Source organism: Rana temporaria, chromosome 3 (assembly GCF_905171775.1).
Source record: "Rana temporaria chromosome 3, aRanTem1.1, whole genome shotgun sequence".
In the NCBI taxonomy this organism is placed as follows: Eukaryota; Metazoa; Chordata; class Amphibia; order Anura; family Ranidae; genus Rana; species Rana temporaria.
Window position 1 is genome coordinate 494330947 of NC_053491.1, and position 23112 is coordinate 494354058.

The 23112-nt window shown below is 43.4% G+C and overlaps 1 protein-coding gene across 3 annotated transcripts in view; it reads left to right on the forward strand.

Moving 5' to 3' along the window:
- LOC120933833 (NACHT, LRR and PYD domains-containing protein 3-like) overlaps positions 1-23112 on the forward strand; it is a 187452-nt gene that overhangs the window by 34874 nt on the left and 129466 nt on the right. For 2 of the 3 annotated variants that reach the window (XM_040347236.1, XM_040347237.1), the window contains exon 6: positions 8926-9069. The exons of the other annotated variant lie outside the window; for it this stretch is intronic. In XM_040347236.1, the coding sequence (XP_040203170.1) occupies positions 8926-9069 (144 nt within the window). The remainder of the gene's footprint in view (positions 1-8925; positions 9070-23112) is intronic. 3 annotated transcript variants of the gene reach the window in all.

Sequence of the window (23112 nt, forward strand, 5' to 3'; positions counted from 1 at the left end):
CACTCCTGTTACATGGCTCCCTCCTTGTGGAGCACTCCGGCAGACCCGGCTTGATCCTTTTCGGGTCAACTTGGGGATGTTCGGAACTAGGAGGCCGGGATGACGTCTGTTTGCCGAGATAAACCATCAGCATTGCCATTTGGCTTACCAGGTCGGTAGCTGATGGTGAACGTGAATAATGGAATTCAGTTCTTGGACAGTCACTTGCTCTCTCAATGGCTCCCAAAACCTGTTGCTGCTGCTCTTGGGACAGATAAGGCACCACCTGGATGCAAATCCCATTTAATCTTTTGACAATTTCGGCCTGTTTTTGCATTTCAATGTTCAAGCCACGGGACATCTCATAATACATGACGTAGTGTCGTTGCATCTCTGATTTCTCACTGGCCAACTTGTCACATTCCCATTTTAGACTGTGATATTGTGCCAGATCTACAGTACATGTCGGGGAAGGTAGTCTTACCCGGGTCTCAGCAGCAAGCGAGTTGTTTCCAGCAACGTGGGTCTGGGCACACGTAGTCACTGTGTGGGCTTCAGCGGGACACATCGGGGCGTACGCAGAAACAAGGGGGGCCAAATCATTCCCCAGTAGTACATCTGCTGGCAAATCCTTCATCACCCCCACATTCACATGTCCCGAACCAACCCCCCAATCCAGGTGAACCCGGGCAATGGGTAGCCGGAAGACGGTGCCTCCCGCTACTCTTACGGCTACGGTGTCTCCGGTGTGCTGGCTCTCTGGCATGAGTTTCTTCTGTAGCAGGGTCATCGTAGCCCCAGTATCACGTAGCCCATTGGCTACCTTTCCATTGACCCAGACAGTCTGCCTGTGTTGCTGCCTGTTGTCCTTGTTAGCTGCTTGTATCGGATCTGCCTCATGCAGAACGCCCCAATGTTCTTCCTCCTCAACGCAGTGGGCCGCAGGCATGGATGTGTGGGGGTTCCTCCTTTCTGGCTGTCTCCATGACTGTGACTGCCTGGGTGGATTCAATGGACAGTCTAGCTTTCTGTGTCCTAGCTGTTTACACCCGAAACACCTGATGGGCTGTGAGTAGTCCTGGGAGTTGAACCTAGGCTTCTGAGTATAAGTGGCCGCTGGAGGTGGTGTTGTAGGACGGTCCGACTGGGGTTTGTAGGCAATAGCCGGCGGGGGTGCCGCTAATCGATAATCCACCCGAGCTGCGGTCTTGACCACAGAGTTGTCCAGTTTCGGGCGTCTGTGTATTCATCCGCTAGGCGAGCTGCTTCAGACAAGGAGAAAGGGTTTCTGTCCTGGACCCATTCTCTGACTTCCCGGGACAGTTTTTCAAAGAAGTGCTCCAGCAGGAACACCTGCAGCACCTCTTCCCCGGATTCTGCTTGGCATCCATCGACCCAGTGGGATGCTGTGCGGTGTAGGCGGCATGCCCACTCGGTATATGAGTCTCCAGTCTGCTTGCTCGTCTCTCGGAACCGCCTCCGGTATGCCTTCCGGTGTGACGGCATACCTGGCCAAAAGTGCTTCTTTTACCAGTCCATAGTTCATAATATCCTTGTCTGGGATGGCCCTGAACGCTTCACTGGCCCGGCCGAACAATTTCCCAGACAAAATGGTAACCCATTCCTCTGTGGGCACCCGGTGTAGGGCACATTGCCGTTCAAAATCAGCAAGGTACCCATCAATCTCCCCTTCAGTTTAAATGAAGTTCTTAAAAGCAGCAAAATGTATCTTTCTCCTTTCAGTTGGTGCTGCTGTGACTTCTGCTGCTGCAGAACGTCTTTGCCGTAGCCAATTTGCGTCCACAGCAGCTATAACTCGGTCTATGATCTCTGGTGGAGGGTTAGGACCATAGTGTGCCAGTCTTAGTTTGACAGCCCGATCAAAACTTGCCTCCTCCGGGGTCCTGTCTGTTACGCTGGGCCTTTCCGCTCTATCCATTTGGAAAAGTTCTGTGATCACATCCATCTTCTTATGGTTGCTGGCTGGTCTGCCACGGTTCTCCAGTAGTCCTTGTAGCAGTCCTTTAAGCGATGGAATTATCCCGCTGCTAGCCACCAATTGTAACGGTCACCACCGTTTACGACCTTCCATCCCATTCAAGACAGCTTATCGACACTCCAACCAACAGGCAGACCCGATCCATTCCATAAGAATTCCCTCAATAACGAGACTAACAAGCTCTGTTACTGCGTCAAAATATGAACTAACTTTTAATGGTTTCTTCTCAGCTTTTTATGCAGTACAAGGCATGAAAGGAACAATCAACTCCCCACCCACACATCACACCGTGGGGGGGCTTCAATCACATTCCTTGAGCTAATTACTAAACATTCTAGACATCTCGGCGCCGGGCTATAATTATCATGACCTAATCACTGCACTTTCCTTCATTAACAGAACTCAAACAAAACACCATCACACAATGATCTCTTCTCAATCCACATTCCTAGGCAGACGTTCTTTCCCCGCATACAGCTTGACACCCATTCACACCTCTGAGCATCAATAGGCTTTAGACAGTGTTATCACACAATTAAAGGCCTTTCAAGAGCCAGCCTTATTTAACATGTTAACAGTCTTCACAGAGAGATGAGTCATAGAATATTCTTTGCAGACATTAAGGAATATACTGTAGATCATTGTCCACGCCAAAACAATCCAACATGTGTCCCCCATCTCCTGGCTCAATCTGTGCCCAAAAGTCACTCCTGTTACAGTGATCATTAGTCAATAGAACACTTCGATGAACCCTGATGTGTCACACATGGGATACTATCGTATATGAGCTGGATAAAAGATCAAAAAGAAAAAATCTCTCATACTAATGATGAGAGAGAGTGAAAAAAAAACGAACGAGAAGAAATCCCATGTGTGAAACAAATATGTATCATAACCGATATAGTGAAAAAAGAGTTATATTAGTGTACTGTGATATGAAGTGTTGTGCGATAAATATATATGGCTTAAAAAGTTGATACAATAAGCTCATATCATGATCTAAATGATTTTTGATAAATAATGTCAATTGATAAATAATATCAAGTGTAGAGCTCATTAAAACTGCAACTTTTTATTTATATATATATATATATATATGTAAAACACAAAAAAAAATCAAAATATGGTATTTTATTAAAATACTATATATATGATTATGGTTATAATACTATACGCTATACCATGTGTCTCTGGTTTAGATGTCATTTTAAGGCATCTACGAATAAAATTATTTTCTTCTATATATGCTCCAAGAGGCATTTAGAAATATGTTAAACGTACCAGAGATAACATTGTGGTATGCGTCAAGGGCAGAACTCTTCTAGCACCCCACTGTCTTCTATCTACTATTTTCTATTTAGATTAAATAATGCAAATAGCACAGAATCATGTGCAGGGAAATAAGAATAGATAGAAGAAAAAAGGTCTGCTTCGGCATGCACCGTGTTTCAAAAGAGTATAGATGGTGCCAATGCAATGTAATATAAATGGGGGGGGGGGGGGGTTTCCGCTACTAAGGTCATACCTCCAATCTATAATAAAGACTATGGGGCAGATCCACAGACATCTGCGCGGGCACAGCGTATCTAAGATACGCTACGCCGCCATAACTTATCTTTTTTAAATTGAATTCACAACGAATCCGCGCCATAAGTTACGGCGGCGTAGTGTATCTGTCGCGGCGTAAGGGCATGGAATTCAAATGGCTGTGATGGGGACGTGTTTTATGTTAATACATCGTGACCCGACGTAAACAAAGTTTTTTTGGAACCCGCGCGCGTCTCTGAGGTATCCCAATGCGCATGCTCAAAATTAAACCAGAACCCGCCAATGCTTACAACGGTGACGTCATTCTACGCAAATTCCTATTCACGAACGACTTACGCAAACGACGTAAAAAATTCAAAATTGTACGCGGGAAGGATGGCCATACTTAACATCGAGTACGCCTCAGTATAGCAGCTTTAACTATACGCCGGAAAAAGCCGAACACAAACGACGGAAAAAAATGCGCCGGGCCGACGTACGTTTTCACCGTCCTTGGCCAACCTCTATATGGGGTGGTGGGAGAGGCTCCGTATTTTTGGACCTGGTAGTGCCCATCGCAGTGACATGGTTTTCTATTGTAGGTACATAGATGACCTATTGTTCATTGTTTCCAACCCACATACAGATCTAAAAGAGTGGTTTTAATGAGCTCTACACTTGATATTATTTATCAATTGATATTATTTATCAAAAATCATTTAGATCATGATATGAGCTTATTGTATCAACTTTTTAAGCCATATATATTTATCGCACAACACTTTATATCACAGTACACTAATATAATTCTTTTTTCACTATATCGGTTATGATACATATTTGTTTCACACATGGGGTTTCTTCTCGTTCGTTTTTTTCACTCTCTCTCTTCATTAGTATGAGAGATTTCTTCTTTTTGATCTTTTATCCAGCTCATATACGATAGTATCCCATGTGTGACACATCAGGGTTCATCGAAGTGTTCTATTGAATAATGATCACCTGAGGGATAATTGGTAGAACGCCCCATTCACCTTTCTCCCTCCTTCTAAACACAGTTTTTGTCATTGTTCACTAGCTACGAGTAAGCATCACACGATGTGAAACGTGTCAGCCATCCTTTTCCTTTTGTTCACTTCTTTTTGACTGCAACATTCTTGGTTGTTTTTTTTGTTTTTTGGATTTCACTTGCTGAATAAAAATATTGTTTTTAAGGAGTGCGGCAGTCCAGGACCTCTTTTCATCCAATGAATTCAGAGAATGGGCAGGAACCTGCATACAGTATAATGGTGATTATCAGACATGTTCTCCATCTACCACACTTGTTAGAAGTCCTGGGATCTCACGCTTTCCTCAGCCCTAAGTCCTGGTTCACACTACAGCAATTTCCCAGCGACATGTAGTCGCAGGTCAGGTAACAACACGTAGATTTTATTAGGTGTTGTCTTAATTGCTGCGTTTTTGAGTCAATGCAACAAAAAGACTCTTCCTGCACTACTTTTGGGTGATTCTTGTGCTGCACGACTCCCATAGACTTCAATGTAACATTTTCAGAAAGTCGTACATTTGTCTGAATATTTAAAGTGGTTGTAAAAAAAAAAAACAAAAAAAAAACAGGTTATACTTGCCTCCACTGTGCAGCGCCCCACTTCTGATAACCCCCTAGGAAGCACTCTCCCAAGGGACTCCCGCGCTGTCAGTAAGCTAAGCAAGGGGGCACTGCTGCAGACACCTGGTGTCAATGAATAAATAATGATGTCTGCGCTGTGTGACTCAAAGGGGTGAAAAGGACGATGCGAATGATGGGCGCACTAGTAATGTGAAACACAATGAACCTGTGAAATACACAATTTAAAACGATACTAAAAGAACATCAAAAAATCTTCATAATCCATACTGTTGTATCAATCATGCAATAATTAATAATAACTATTCAGATTCAGAAAGATCAGCGGATCTTTCTGCTGGCGTAACGTATCTCATTTACGTTACGCCGCCGCAAGTTTTTCAGGCAAGTGCTTTATTCACAAAGCACTTGCCTGTAAAGTTGAAGCGGCGTAGGGTAAATCAACCGGCGGAATTCTAATTCGGCGGGTAAGGGGCATGTATCATTTAAATGAAGCGCGTCCCCGCGCCGAACAAACTGCGCATGCGCCGGCCGCTACTGAATCCCAGTGCGCATGCTCCAAATGAGCATACGCCGGAAAAAGCCAAACGCAAACAACGTAAAAAAAAGGGTCCGGGCGGTCATTCGTTTCTGAATCGGCGTAAATCCTAATTTGCATATTCCTCGCGTAAAACATACGGAAGCGCCACCTAGCGGCCAGTCTGAAATTGCAGCCTAAGATCCGACGGTGTAAGACACTTAGGCCCCGTACACACGGCCGAGGAACTCGACGTGCCAAACACGTCGAGTTCCTCGTCGAGTTCAGGGATGAAGCCGCCGAGGATCTCGGCGGGCCGCCTTCTCCCATAGAACAACGAGAAAATAGAGAACATGTTCTCTATTTTCTCGACGAGTTCCTCGGCGGCTCCATCGGGCCAAAAGTGTACAGACGACAGAGTTTCCCGGCAGAATCCGGGTTTGACCGAGTTTCTCGGTGAATTCTGCCGAGAAACTCTGTCGTGTGTACGAGGCCTTACACCTGGCGGATCTTAGGGAGATCTATGCGTAACTCCACAAACACCATTCTCCAAATCAGGAAGTGTATCTCAACCAGTCTCAGTCTGCTCTTTAGAGCGGGCTGCGGGAGAACCAACACTGGGTGACACTATGACAATACATATTAAATACATCTTCATAAAATTGCAGGCACGCTCCCAAGTCCTGTATTCGGCCAATGGCTGCGCTGCTATCAATCTATCCAACAAAGAGTCGAGAAGACCGGGCCGAGATCAAGCACGTTCTCGACGCGGGACTTTCGAGGGCTCAGGTAAGTAAACCGGGGGGCTGGGGGGACGGAAAACATCAGATGTTTTTTCACCTTCATGCATAGAATGCATGAAGGTGAAAAAACATGAACCTTTACAACCCCTTTTAAGACTTTGCTGCGACTTCTGAGGCTTCTTTACCCCTCACCTCTCCTCCCTGGTCATCCTCGCTGCCTAAAATATTCTTCCCATCACATCCCAGTCACACTTGAGCGTAGCGGAAACGCACATTCCCACTTCCATTATTTGTGTATTTTTCATGTGTAAGCACACATAGGCCCAAATTCACGTACAGCGGCGTATATTTGAGCGAGTGCAGCGCAGCTCATATGTGCTACGCTGACGTAACATAGAGAGGCAAGAACAGTATTCACAAAGCACTTGCTCCCTAAGTTACGGCGGCGTAACATAAATTGGCCGGCGTAAGCCCGCCTAATTCAAAGTAGGCAGGTAGTGGGCGTGATGTATTGAAATTAACCGTGACCCCATGTAAATGAAGGGCTGAACGAACGGCGCATGCTCAGAATCACGTCAAACATACTCCCTAAGATACGACGGCTCAATGCCTACGACGTGAACGTAACCTACCCCCCATTCACGTACGACTTACTTAAACAACGTAAAATCCGACTGCTATTCGGTCGTCCATACCTTTACATTGGCTGCGCCTCCTATTTGGTGGTTTATCTTTACGCCGGATGTACGCCTTACGTAAACGGCGTATACTCATGCAACGGGCGCAAGTACGTTCGTGAATCGGCGTATCTTGGTCATTTGCATATTCAACGCGTAAATCAATGGAAGCGCCCCTTGCAGCCAGCGTAGATATGCGCCCAAGATACGACGGCGTAGGAGACTTACGTCGGTCGGATGGAGCCGAAATTCAGGCGTATCTCCTTTGCTGAATCAAACGCATAGATACGACGGCGCATCCATGGACTTACGCGGCGTATCAGTAGATACGTCGGCGTAAGTCTTTGTAAATCAGGGGCAATGTGTATAGGGGGCCCATTCACTGGAATGTTCTGCCCGACATGCAACAAACACCCCAAAGTCGCTCAAGAATCTTCTCAGTCATGGAGTGTCATGCATCTTGGCAGCAAAACATGCGTCTGATATCTGTGATTGGGGGTCATTAATAATTATCCGGCATTCACATCTGCGTGTTTCCGAATACGAGACGACCCACACAGAGAATGTGCGCTTTTTCATATGTCTAAAAAATGCACAGCAACGCACGCCACACATGCGCAGATGTAAATGAATGGAAACGCAAGCACAATGCGCCTTGCTGTGCATTTTTGAAACATACAGCAAAGCACATGTATTCTTGCGGTCTGCCGCGCACTCAAAAATGTGCAGATGCGAATGAATAATAACGCAAGCACGACGCACATTGCTGCACATTTTTTAAATGCACATCAAAGCATGCATTTTCTTGCAGGTTGCTGTGCAGTTGGAAATGTGCAGATGTGAATGAATGGTAACGCATTTACAACTGCCCGGCAACCCGCAAGAAAACGCATGCTTTGTCACATTTCTGAACGCACAGCAACCTGCAGGAAAACGCATGCTCTGCCACACATTTTGGAAACATGCATCATGCTTGGCTTGCCATTTTTGCAGTACAAGCGTGATGGACGGTCGCAGCGCATTTCTGAAACGTGCGGCAAAGCACACAATTTCTGTGGTTGATGTGCATTCAGAATCATGCAGATGTAAATGCAGCCTGATTGTTAATGACGCCCCAATCACGGTTATCAGACGCATGTTTTGCCGTGTGACAAAACACGCTATAAACACGGATCCATCAAAGTCACATAGGAATGCTTCTCAGTAAAGTCACTTTGAAGTCACACCTGGTCGCCGGGAAGTTGTAGAGAAAAGTCAGGCTGGAAGTCGCTGCGACTTTCATGTTGTGCTGTGTGAACCAGAGCTAAATGGTGGTTCCCACATATCACCTTCTACACAACTTCTGGGAACAATCACATCATTTACATCATATTAACCCTTTCCCTGCCCCCAATTATACCATTTGTCACACAGAACATTTGGAGGGAAAGCTTCGTGTTCAGAGATGTGGGGGAGGGAAATAATACCAGGGGTATGACATCATCATCCCAACATTGGAGGAGCCAATTGTCTGCAGAAGTGGGCGGAGATGGGAATGTCTGGACTGCATTTTATATCTGGAACCAAGTGGTGTTCCAGGATTTTCCAGAAGCTGTTGATGAATGGAGACCCCTGTGTAGGAAGGCCGGAGACCCCATATACATATCAGGGGCCTCCTTTTAAGTTTTGTCTGGAGTGTGACTTCAAAGACCAGTCATAGCCACCAATGAGAAGTCCTCATCAGGTCCAGTATGAGACGGTAGAGCCAGAGGGAAGGCAGCCATGTGGAAGGGAAATGTTGGGTGTTACATTGTTATTCTTGGTGTCAGAGGTCATACATTCTTGGTGGTAATTATTATCTCATTATTGGCTTTTAGATTTCTGTATTGTACTATTTCCAGTAAAGATTGTCCGGGAGAGGACAAAGCAGAAGAAGAAGATTCCTCCTCTTCAGGATATAAAAGGAAGTGTGATTCTCTTTCCTTTCTGATGAATCCGGAGAGTAAAATTCAGGAATTATGGTAAGAGAAATGTGTGATCTGCAGTGATGGGGAAATGTGACGTCTTGTAATTGTTCCCGTCTCTCATGCCACGTACACACGATCATTTTTCGGGTTGTAAAAAACTAAGTTTTTCAGGCTCTAGAAAAAACGAAGTTTTTTTTTTCAACTTCATCATTAAAACGGCGTTGCCCACACACGATCGTTTAAAAAAAAATTCTCTAGCAAAGCGCGGTGACGTACAACACGTACAACGGCACTATAAAGGGGAAGTTCCTTGCGGATGGCGCCACCCTTTGGGCTGCTTTAGCTGATTTTGTGTTAGTAAAAGACGATTTGCGCTTATCTGTCTGTTACATTGGTCCCAAAATGGTGTCAGAAGTGTCCGATGTGTCCGCCATAATGTCGCAGTCACAATAAAAATTGCTGATCGCCGCCGTTACTAGTAAAAAAAATATTAATAAAAATTCCATAAAACTATCCCCTATTTTGTAGACTCTATAACTTTTGCGCAAACCAATCGATAAACGTTCATTGCGATTTTTGTTTTACCAAAAATATGTAGAATACGTATCGGCCTAAACTGAAGAAAAAAAAGATTTTTCTTATATATTTTTGGGGGATATTTATTATAGCAAAAAGTAAAAAATATAGTATTTTTTTCAAAATTGTCGCTCTATTTTTGTTTATAGCGCAAAAAATAAAAACCGCAGAGGTGATCAAATACCACTAAAAGAAAGCTCTATTTGTGGGGAAAAAAGGACGCCAATTTTGTTTGGGAGCCACGTCGCACGACCGTGCAATTGTCAGTTAAAGCGAGGCAGTGCCGAATCGCAAAAAGTGGCCTGGCCTTTGACCAGCGAAATGGTCTGGGGCTGAAGTGGTTAAAGCAGCGCAGTGCAAATTTTTAAAAAGTGCTCTGGTCATTAAGGGGGTAAAATCCTTCCGGGGCTGAAGTGGTTAAGGTAAAAAAAACGTCATCCTTTACATCCTCTGGCCTCGTACACACCGGCAAGAATCTCGTCAGGAAAAAACATAATTTTTCTCAACGAGATTCTTGGCAAGAATCTATTGCCGCCCGAGTGTACACACAGACCTTTCAAAAGAACCGCGGTTCTCTTGAAAGGCAAGAACGCTGTGGAAGCTACAGCGCATGCGTCAAAGTCATTTCAAGCATGCGTGGGTTTCCACGGTGACCAGGTAAGTATACACACTCTCGGGTTTCTCGGCAGGAAAACTGCAGAGAATCTCACGACGAGAAAATGGAGAACATTTTTTTTTTCTTGCTGGTTCTTGCCGAGTAAACCGAGCGTGCGTACGAGGCTTCTGTAATAATTCCTGAAACATCCTAGTATATGATCTCTATCTATGGAGATGATATCCAATCGCTGGAGACACTAAAGAATGGGGGATGGGAGAATAAAGTGCTTTAATGTGAAGTGTCCCCCATGTGAATGTAGAATCCCATTGTAAATGTGGAATATCCACCAATATAGTACTTGTATCTCTAATATATCCCAGAAGTCTCAGCACTAAAGGTTGTAAATGTATATCCACCCCTCCCCCCCTACATTCTCTATAAGGGATCCTATTCCTGCCACAATCCAGTGATCTTCAATGGGAACTCCTGATTTGTGGACTTTAGGAAGGTGATGGAATATTGGGGTCACTGGGGTATCCACCATCAGAAATTCTGCTGTTTTATTTCATAAACCCCCCCAGATCCTTTCCTTTATCTATAAATTTCAGAAGCCCCTGTATGAGGCACTGTGTGAGGTCCTGCTTAATAACCGGGTACATAAGGGGGTGACTGAGCTGTCACAGCGCCCCCTCTTTATACTGTGTAGACATAAGTACTACAACAGCTTCACCTTTATCATCTTCCCTAATAAGAAGATCTTTCCTCTGTATAACATTCTGTATTTCCTGATATTCCTTTCTGGTGATGTTATGTTACTTTTCACTCGACATGTGCATTCGTTTTCGTCCAAATTTCAGGTATTTTCGTTATCATTTTAACAAACGATAACGAAAGCACAGAAAACGAAAACCAAAAGATCCGACATAAACAAATGCTTTATTTTCGTTTTCGTTGCGGTCTAATGTGCCTAACCTTAACTCTATTAGGTAGATTCAGAAAGAGTTAGGTCGGCTTATCAGTAGATAAGCCGACCTAACTCAGAATCTACGCCGACCTATGTTTAAGCGTATGCGCAAACAGAGATACACTTAAACATATCTAAGATACAACGGCTTGCGCCATCCTATCTTAGATTGCAATATTTTGGATGGCCGCTAGGTGGCGTTTCCATTGCGGTCGGCGTAGAATATGTAAATGAGGAGATACGCCGATTCACGAATGTACGCCCGGCCGACGCAGTACTTTTACGCCGTTTACGTAAGAGATAGGCCGCGTAAAGTTAGAGCTAGGCTCTAGTGGAATAGTAATGTCAAGTATGGCCGCCGTTCCCGCCGCGAAATTCGAAATTTTTAAGTTGTTTGCGTAAGTCGTCCGTGAATCGGGATTTACGTAGTTTACGTCCACGTCAAAATCAATAGGCCTGTGTGGCGTACTTAGCCGCAATGCACACTGGGAAATGTAGGCGCCTGGCACATGCGCAGTAATGAAAAAACGTAAAAAACGTGAGGTCAAGCTCCATTGACATAAAACACTCCCCCTCAAACACATTTGAATTAGGCGCCCTTACGCCCGCCGATTCAGGCTACGCCGACGTAACTTAGCAGGCAAGTACATTGTGAATCATGTACTTACCTCGCTAACTTACGGCGGCGTAGCTTAAATTCCTTAAGCTACGTCGCCGCAAAGTTACGTGGACGTACCTGAATCTACCTATATTAGTCCAATATTATTCTACATAGAGAGAAAAGATTCGACATAGAGAGACATGAAGATTCGACATAGAGAGACATGAAGATTCGACATAGAGAGACATGAAGATTTGAAAAAAAATATATATATATTTTTTAAAGATTCTATCGAATCTTCTTCTTTTTTTTCTACTTCTTCTTCTTCTTAGAACATTCGACAGACACCATAAGCCTTCAATGACAGATTCGACCTTAACCACTTGGCAACCGCCCTATAGACAAAGTACGTCTACAGGGTGGTTGCTTAACTCCGGGAGGCCGTTAATTAATGTCCTCCCAGAGTCGCACTCACACAGGAGTGTCAGTGACCGCCGGCACATCACGGATCACGGTAAATCGCCGCTGATAGCGGCGGTTTACCACGTGATCGCTCCGTCCAATGACGGAGCGATCACTTGTAAACAAACCGGTGTCATGTGATGATGCCGGTTCCTCCCTCCCCTCTCTGTACCGAACGGTACAGTGTGAGAGGAGAGGGGGGGAGAGCGGATGCAGCAGCAGTGCTGTGGGCTGGATCTGTGACAAATGTAGTCACAGATCCAGCCATCCCTGCCCCATAATGTGCAATACCCTGCAATACTCTCCAATACCCCGCAATTCTCCACAATACTCTGCAATACCCCGCAATACTCTGCAATACCCCGCAATACTCTGCAATACCCCGCAATACTCTGCAATACCCCGCAATACTCTGCAATACCCCGCAATACTCTGCAATAAGCCCCCCCCCTCCTGCTTCTACCGACTCAATGCTACGATCAAAGCCAGGATTGTTTTTTATTAGGCTTCCCAGCCTAGAGGTGAGATGTGGGGTCTTATTGACCCTATATCTCACTGTAAAGAGGACCTGTCATTCCATATTCCTATTACAAGGGATGTTTACATTCCTTATAATATGAAAAAAAGTGATCAGAAATGTATATTTTTTGCAGAAAAATGTGTCAAACTAAAATAAAGTAAAGTAAAGTGAACAATAAAATATATATATTTTTTAAAGCGCCCCTGTTCCCGTGTGCTCGCATGCAGAAGCGAACGCACACGTAAGTCCCGCCCACATATGAAAACATGTGAGGTATCGCTGCGAACGTTAGAGCGAGAGCAATAATTTTGGCCCTAGTCCTCCTCTGTAACTAAAAACATATAACCAGTAAAAATATTTAAAGCGTTGCCTATGGGGATTTTTAAGTAGCAAAGTTTGGCATCATTCCACGAGTGTGTGCAATTTTGAAGGGTGACATGTTGGGTATCTATTTACTCGGCGTAACTTCATCTTTCACATTATGCAAAAACATTGGGCTGACTTTACTGTTTTTTGTTTTTTTTTTAAGCACAAAACTTTTTTTTTTTTTAAACACGTTAGAAAAACAGTGCGAGATAAAAAGTTGCAACGACCGCCATTGTATTCTCTAAGGTCTTTGCTAAAAAAACATACAAAATGTTTTTGGGATTCTATGTAATTTTCTAGCAAATAAATGATGATTTTTAAATGTAGGAGAGAATGTCAGAATTGGTCTGGGTGTTCCAGAACGCCTGAAGGTCCTCCCTGCATGTTGGGCCTCTGTATGTGGCCACGCTGTGTAAAAGTCTCACACATGTGGTATCGCCATACTCGGGAGGAATAGCAGAATGTGTTTTGGGGTGTAATTTGTAGTATGCATATGCTGTGTGTGAGAAAAAACCTGCTAATATGAAAATTTTGAGAAAAAAAATAAATAAAAAAAATCTTGATTTTGCAAAGAATTGTGGGAAAAAATGACAACTTCAAAAAACTCACAATGCCTCTTTCTAAATTCCTTGGAATGTCTTCTTTCCAAAAAGGGGTCATTTGGGGGGTATTTTTACTTTTCTGGCATGTTAGGGTCTCAAGAAATGAGATAGGCCGTCAGTACTTCAGGTGTGATCAATTTTCAGATATTGGCACCATAGCTTGTGGACGCTATAACTTTCACAAAGACCAAATAATATGCACCAATTTGATATGTAGCAGTATAAATTTTGGCCAAAATTTATGAAGAAAAAATACAAATTTGCTAAATTTTATGGCAGAAACAAAGACAAATTCATTTTTTTTTTTTTTACAGAATTTTCAGTCTTTTTTTCTATTATAGCGCAAAAAATAAAAAACCCAATGGTGATTAAATACCACCAAAAGAAAGCTCTATTTGTGGGGAAAAAAGGACGAAAATTTCATTTGGGTACAATGTTGTATGACTGAGAAATTGTCATTCAAATTGTGAGAGCACCGAAAGGTGAAAATTGGTCTGGATATTAAGGGTGTTTAAGTGCCCAGTGGTCAAGTGGTTAATCTGGATTTTCGGACGAATGCATTTTTTTTTTACGAAAAACTAAATAAATAAAAACGAATTTCGGGAGTAACTAAAAGGGAAAATTTATTATCATACTTACTAGGGTTGTCCAGATACCGATACCAGTATCGGTATCGGGACCGATACCGAGTATTTGCGGGAGTACTCGTACTCACGCAAATACCCCCGATACCTAAATAGAATACTTTCCCCCCCCTTTCCCCCCCCGCCGCTGCCGCCGCATCGCGCCTTCCGCATCGAGGGACATGGCTAGAGGGACATTGCTGCATATGTGAGGGACATGGCTGCATATGTGAGGGACATGGCTAGAGGGACATGGCTGCATATGTGAGGGACATGGCTAGAGGGACATGGCTGCATATGTGAGGGACATGGCTAGAGGGACATTGCTGCATATGTGAGGGACATGGCTAGAGGGACATTGCTGCATATGTGAGGGACATGGCTAGAGGGACATGGCTGCATATGTGAGGGACATGGCTAGAGGGACATGGCTGCATATGTGAGGGACATGGCTAGAGGGACATGGCTGCATATGTGGGGGACATGGCTGCATATGTGGGGGACATGGCTGCATTTGGGGACACATTTAAAAAAAGTATCGGTATTCGGTATCGGCGACTACTTGAAAAAAAGTATCGGTACTTGTACTCGGTCCTAAAAAAGTGGTATCGGGACAACCCTAATACTTACCGTAATTTTCCTTTCCTGATGGACTCCATGGCAGCCTACGTGTGGTTAATCCCACCTCCTCTCCAATGTGATAGGACCCCATACCCATAAAAGTTAACTCACCGATAGTACCAGTGTTCCGTAACTATCCCGACTCCATGATTTTCAGGGTGGGAACTCCGTCTGCCAGGAAAGGAAAATTACGGTAAGTATGATAATAAATTTTCCCTTTTCCTGACTGACTCCATGGCAGCCTACGTGTGGGAAATAACTAGCCAAACCACACGGGTGGGTATGCTGAACAAAAGAATTTTTAATTTGTCTCGTCAACTGAGAGAACTGATAAACCAAAATTCACAGAGGAAAGTGATGCCGGTTCAACACAATAATGTGACATGAAGGTATTTATAGAAGACCAAGAGGCCGCTCTGCAAATGACATCCGGAGCCACGTGACGGGCTGCCGCCCAAGAAGCTGCCATCCCTCTGGTGGAGTGAGCTGTCACCGCCTGCGGAGGAGCCAAGCCCTTTGCCCTATAAGCCTGCTGTATCGTTTGGACGATCCAAGTTGCGATGGTTCTTGTAGAAGCCTTTTTCCCTCTGTTACTGCCTGAGTGCAGGATAAACAAATGATCGGAGCGTCTAAAGGTGGACGTCATTTGGAGATATTCAGTAAGTATCTTGCCCATGTCTAAAGGATGAGTCTCGTCAGAATCCGGGGACCTGAAGGTAGGGAGGACCACTTCTTGGTTTTCATGAAAGACCGACGAAACTTTCGGGTTTGAGCCCAGCATGGGTATCAGAACCACTCGATCTGGAAAGAACGTAAGGAACGGCTCTTTGTGACCAAGAGATCCGATCTCTGACACCCTCTTGGCCGAGGTGATGGCGACCAGAAATGCCACTTTGGCTGAAAAGTCCTTTAAGGAGGACGGGGAGGGCCCCGACATACTGAGTCCACTTTAGAAATCAAGGACCAATGGGAGGTCCCATTTGGGGAACCTCGGCTTCCTTTGAGGTCTCAACCTTGATGCACCTCGAAAAAATTGCTTGACTAGCGGGTGAGCTGCCAAAGAAATCCCAGAGAAGGCCGATAATGCCGAAACCTGAACTCTTAACGAGCTTACGGACAAGGAAAGATCTAACCCTGTTTGAAGAAAACTTAAGATGTCTTGGATTTCCGGATTCCTGAAGGATCTGCCTGAAGCCAAAGAGAATTCGACAAATTTATCCCAGACTCTTCCGTACACTCTGTTTGTGCTAGCTCTCCTTGAACTCATTAGTGTGGAGATCACCCTAGAGGCGCAGCCGAGGGATTCCAGCCTTTCCCTCTCAAGAACCAGACCATTAGTTTCATCAGAGCCGGACAGGGGTGTAGGAGTGACCCCTGGGAGAGAAGGTCCGGTCTGACCGGAAGAGGTACTGGGTCCCGATAACTCAACTGGACCAGGAGAGGGAACCAAGGCCTGTTCGGCCAGTATGGAGCTATTAGCGTAATTTCTACTTCTTCTGCTTGAAGTCTCCATAGAAATTTCAGGATTACTGGGATCGGGGGAAAGGCATATGCCCTCTGGAATCTCCACCGATCCGTCAGGGCATCCATCCCGATTGCCTGACTGCAATGACCCCTCGTGTAAAACTTCTCCATCTTGGCATTGTTCGGGGAAGCAAAAAGATCCACTTGGGGATTGATTCCCAGAGACAGGATCCAACGAAACGACTGATCGTGGAGAGACCACTCGTTGATATCCACTTGAGTGCGTGATAGGAAATCCGCTTGGGAGTTCTGAATTCCGGGGATAAAGATCGCTGACAAGTTGACCAGATTTTCCTGGGCCCACTTCATAATGGGTTCAACTTCCCGTAGGAGAGATGAACTCCATGTCCCCCCTTGTCTTTTGACGTAGGATACTGCCGTTGTGTTGTCCATCCTCAGCAGCACTGACTCGCCCTTCAGGAGTTGGGAGAAGGACTGTAGGGCACACCAGGCCGCTCGAAGCTCCAGGATGTTCGAGCCTGGATTGCGGAGGCGAGCATCCCACCTGCCTTGCGCCATGCTTGAACCGCACAGGGCCCCCCATCCGGAGCCACTGGCATCTGTCGTCACCGTGACCCAAGAGACTGGGGCAATGAAATGGCAATTCAGTAGATTCTTTTTCTGAAGCCACCAAAAGAGACTGCTTCTCATGGACGTTGATATGCGAATCCGTTGATTCTTGCTCCCTGACTTCCACTGCCTGAGAAAGCCGGACTGGAAGGGACGTAGCCTCCATAGAGCCCATTTTACCATTGGTGTTGTGGAGACCATTGTTCCAATGATCTTTAGACAATGATGCGCTTTCAAATGGCGTGTGTCTAGAGTCCGAGATATCCTCTCCTGAATCACAGGAATCTTTTCTAGTGGAAGAGAGATGGTCTTCTTTACTGTATCGAATTGAGCACCTAGATAAACTAGATATTGCGTTGGCTCCAGGTGACTTTTTAAAATAAAAAAACCAAAAGGTTGGCGCTGCGCTAAAAGATTGTTGATAAAAAAGTGATAAGTGTTTATGAACAAACAAAAGAAAGATGTGTAGCAGCTAGCACTAAAATGTGTACAACAAATTAAAAAGCATAAATATAAAAGGCAGTGCAGCGCTGTTAATAGTGATAGAATACTTAAATACAATTAAGTAAAAGCAGTGAAAAAAAAAAAAAAAAAAAAAGAACTCTTTGATAAGAGAAAGAATCCAAATGGATAAATTAAATTAGTGAGTGATAAAAATAAACAGCAAAGTCCATTTAAAAACCCAAAAATTAAAAAGTGTTTCAATCTGGTGTGAAAAAAAAACAAATCCTTAGTTAACAAGATGTGATGATATCTTGATTGCTGTGAGAAGGTGTTCACCCATGCAATTCGTGAAGTAAGGATTAACCGCTTACCGGAGGTAAAGACTGTTTTCCACCAGTCCTATAGAGCCTATGGGAAGTCTGGTCTCCCAATACCCTTTCAGCAATAATTACACCTCAGCAATCGATCCGGGTATCATAAATAGGAACAAAAGAAACTCTTCATAGTGCATACCATTTAAACCAAGATTGGATTTAATAAAAGTATTGCACTTACAGTTATGTTGCCAAAAAACCGCATATAAGTGGACAAAGAAAAGAGAGCGCTTCAGCTGTAGTGTTCCGATGCTCCTCGCTACTCAGTCTGCACCCACGGCCAGCGTACAGAATGGAACGCAATAACGTCACGGCACCCAACAATTGTTTCGTCACGAAGGGACTTCTACGGGGGACTAGCCGGATATGGACGTCAGTGCGCTTGGTTGTTTTAAATAGCCCAGGGATCCATTAATGAAACTGGAAAACCGGATCTGGTTTACATGTAGAACTGAGGGCAAACCATTTAGTATGGGTAGCAAGAGGAGCGGAAGTCCGCTTACTTGATTATAGAAACGGACCACCCGGAACAGAAAAAAATTATTTTGTGGAAAGAACGTGGCGGTGTGTCAATGTCTGGCAGCGGAGCAACGAAACACTACTAAAATGGCAATTATTCTGTGTACATCATAAAATCTATCTGGATATGAATACAGCTTAAATTAAGTTACATGTTCAATAAACATACAGAGATGGAAATGTACATTATTAATAATCATTAAAACGCAATGTATATAATTTTATAATTTGATATTATATAAATAATTTTATTTGCAAAAAAAAAAAAAAATGAATAAAAATAACCGCGCAATTAGCATTTAACCCTCCTGGCGGTGAATTGAATTAAAATAAATTGAATAAAAATTAATTGAATAAAAAATATTTAAAAAAGGTTACAATAAATGCATCATCTCTAAAATCAATATTAAGAATTATTTAAAAAGCAGTTGACATCCCAGTCGACATTAAGCCCGAAAGGGATGAAGGATTTTAAACAAAAGATCCAGCGAGTTTCAAGCCTAGAGATAGCACGTACCATATTGGTGCCTCGCCAATGTGGGCGGACACTATCTATCGCAAAGAAACTGGTACCTTTCAGTTGCCTCCCATGATGTTTATCATAATGTTTTGATAAATTATGTTTCGGAAAACCACTTTTTATTTTTCCAACATGCTCACTGAGGCGAATATGTAATTCTCTTTTTGTGCGGCCTATGTACTGTTTAGAGCACGGACATTGTATCATGTATACAACGTACTTGGTAGAGCAGGTAATAAATGAGTCTATGTCATAAGAAGTCCCAGTAACTGAGGACTGGAAGTTGACACATTTGCGCTCCTTAAAAGAATTAATTTTACAGATGTTGCAACGGCGACATGGAAAGAAACCTTTAAGTGAGTGAAAAAATGATATTTCCTTAGGGGGGTCTACAACATTAGGTGCTACACTGTGTCTCAAGGCAGGTGCGCCCTTGAAAATTAAAACAGGGTGCTCAGGGATGTGGGCCCCAAGGATCTTATCGCTTCTCAAAACATCCCAATGTTTATTTAGAATTTTTTTAATAGAGAAGTGTTGGTTAGAATATTTAGTTGTCAAAGACCAACTAAATTTATCTGAAGGGATGAGATTCCTTTTGTTGGTACTTTTGGTTAGCAAAGATTCTCTCTCCATCAATTCCACATTATTAATGGTTTCATCAATCAAATTTACTTGATATCCTTTACTAATGAATCTTTGTCTAAGCACACTGGCTTGGTTACGATAGTCCTCAATCTCCGTGCAATTACGCCTTAAGCGCTGAAATTGTCCCTTTGGCACTGCGGCAAGCCAAGAGTTATGATGACAACTGGAAGTCGGAATAAAAGAATTCCGATCTGTATCTTTGAAAAATGTATTGGTAATCAATTGGCCTTCCTTAATGAAGATGTTTAAATCCAGGAATTGTATGTGCGAAGTGCTGATAACATATTGCAAAGTGATGCCTTTTGTATTGGAATTAAGATTAGAAAAGAATAATTCAAGTGATGCGATATCTCCTTCCCATATAACCAACACATCATCGATGTAGCGTTTCCAAAGTCGCAGTTGCGATGGTGGTTGGTTATCAATCACTTCTCGTTCCCAAAAGGCCATAAATAAATTGGCGAGGCTGGGGGCAAATTTGGCCCCCATCGCCACGCCACAGGTCTGAATAAAAAACCTACCTCCGAACCAAAAATAGTTATGCGTTGTCGCAAATTTTAATAATTCTAAAATAAATTCCTTCTGAAGGGGAGGTAAAAATCAACCGCTTGTAGGCCATGCTGGTGCAAAAATGTAGCCCTCCTTCCATTTGACTTTTTTTAATAAAGTTAACACTTCCATCGTGTCCCTAAGGTACCTCTTGAGAAGAGGAGAATAAGGGGGGATATGATCAACATGTACAAATATATAAGAGGTCCATACAGTGAACTTGGTGTTGAGTTATTCACTTTACGGTCAACACTGAGGACAAGGGGGCACTCTTTACGTCTAGAGGAAAAGAGATTTCACCTCCAAATATGGAAAGGTTTCTTCACAGTAAGAGCTGTGAAAATGTGGAACAGACTCCCTCCAGGGGTGGTTCTGGCCAGCTCAGTAGATTGCTTTAAGAAAGGCCTGGATTCTTTCCTAAATGTACAGAATATAACTTGAGTATTAAGATTTGTAGGTAAAGTTGATCCAGGGTAAATCCGATTGCCTCTCGGGGGATCAGGAAGGAATTTTTTCCCCTGCTGTAGCAAATTGGATCATGCTCTGCTGGGGTTTTTTGCCTTCCTCTGGATCAACTGTGAGAATGGAGTTGGGTGTATAGGATTTTACTGTGTTTTTTATTTTTGTTTTTTTTTTATTTTTTGTGGTTGAACTGGATGGACTTGTGTCTTTTTTCAACCTGACTAACTATGTAACTATGACTAACTATGTAACTATGTAAGCAGGAGTCGATGTAACCAGTGGTTGTAGAAAGTTATCTACATACTTTCCGATCCTGGCCGTGACGGAATCAATTCCGCTTATGATTGGGCGGCCAGGGGGATTAACCAAACTTTTGTGGAGTTTCGGCAAGTAGTAGATAACTGGTACTCTAGGTGTAATCGGAATGAGATAGGCATGTTCCTTCTCATTGAGTATACCTCTCTGTAGACCCTGATCAACAAGGGTGGATAAAAGTTTTCTATATTTGACTGTAGGGTTTGAAGGTAGAGGGGTATAGGTGGAGCTATCAGATAATTGACGGTTCATTTCTTCCACATATTTTATTTTGTCCAATATAACAATCCCCCCTCCTTTATCTGCAGGTCTGATTATTATTTCGTTCCGCTGGCAGATGTTTTTGATATTGGTCTGAATAGGAAAAAGACCTTTAGGCTTGGTAAGATTCAAAGATAAAAGGTCTTTGATCACTAATTCTTTAAAGACCTGTATGGCTGGTGCTACAAATCCAGGAGGGTTAAATAGTGAAGCATTCTTAAGGTTAGTATGCTGGATGGGTGCAATGTTTAAAGGTGAAGTGTCATCTGGATTGACTCCGGATCGGCGTATAGAAGATGGAGGAATTCTATGTATGATTTGACTACCATTCCCAATTGGATTTAGAATGAAATGCCTCTTTATGTTCATCTTCCGTATAAATTTGTTGACATCAATGAAGGTCTCAAATTTATTGAGTTGGCGTGGAGGGGCGTATTTAAGTCCATGGCTTAAAAGATTTTGTTCACCTACGATCAAATTAGCTGTGCTAAGATTGAAAATGCCCGCTATGTCCGTGGTTTTCCTCTCTTTGGTCCGGATTCGCCTCCCCCCTCTGAGGCCCCTCTTTCGTCGTAATCTTTTTTGCTTTGGCTCCGTGTCATAGGAAAAAAACGTGATGTATTAATATCTTCAAAGTCTCCTGGAGATTCTATATAATAGTCTCTCTGTGTTGGAGGGTTCTGCTGATGACCTGGATGCTGTGTGATAGCGTGGTCTTCTTCATATGTATCTATTTGATGGTCAGAGAGTCCTGCAAAACGATTTTCTAAAGGGATATAACTCGGGCTATAATTTCTACCTTCAACTCTGTATCCCGTCTGTCTCTGTATAGCTGGTTTGAGATTCCAACGATCACGAGGGTCTAAATGACTATCCCTTGGTTCATTCATTGGATTGGTGGGATTCTGAGTATAAGGTCTAAAGTGCCATGTGCCTTTAGCTTCTCCTCTATGATCAGAAAAGTTAATGGAAGGCTGGGGTTCTCTTGGGATATAGTAGCCATTATGTACATTTTCCCGAAAATTTGGGTCTTTACCTATATAGGCTCCTTTAGGACGAGTTCCGCCCGAAGGGGCTTGGGTAGAAGTCTTTTTCTGGAATTTAAGAGGTTTGGAAAGCACAGAAGTATTGCCAATATTGTGATTTTTATTAATCACTGGAGCTTGAGGCGGTCCACGTGAAGGAGCCCGATTGCCGCCAGATGATTGTGGGAGAGATACGGTGTTATCTGATTTTCTAGAATCCATATTCTCCAAGGTGGTCTGCCACTTAAACACCACTTTATTTGAATAGTCTGACAAGTCTCGATTGAATTTCTTCTTTTTCTTGTTTTTCTGATCAAGGCCCTCTTTTTCGATGGTTTCTCTCAATTGATCAGATTTAGAAATATACAATTCTTGATCTTTAAACAGAATAAGCTTCGTTTTCACAGCACTAATCTCCTCATTTAAAGATTTAATTTTAGCGTGTTTTTTATCTAAAAGAAATTTGAGGAACTTAACCCCTATTTCATTAAAGTAGGTGTACCAGCCATCTGTGTCAGTCTCCCCTTTTTGGGGGGCCACTTCCCACCTAAGGCTTCGAGGTACCATTTGTTTCTCTACATAGTGTTCCAAGTAAGCAATGTCCCAGATGGTGTGGAGTTCTGATATTAGAAGGTTTTTTAATCTGAGAAACAGGCCGCCTAAAACGTCTGTCTGCTCAGTGTTGCCATCAAATACTCCCTCCAGGTTAATACTATACTGTGATCTAAAGTCAAAAATATCCATAATGGATAGTGAGCAGCAACGTCTTAGTACAAAGAACAGAAAAATAAAAAAAACAAAAGGTTGGCGCTGCGCCATTCCGATTACACCTAGAGTACCAGTTATCTACTACTTGCCGAAACTCCACAAAAGTTTGGTTAATCCCCCTGGCCGCCCAATCATAAGCGGAATTGATTCCGTCACGGCCAGGATCGGAAAGTATGTAGATAACTTTC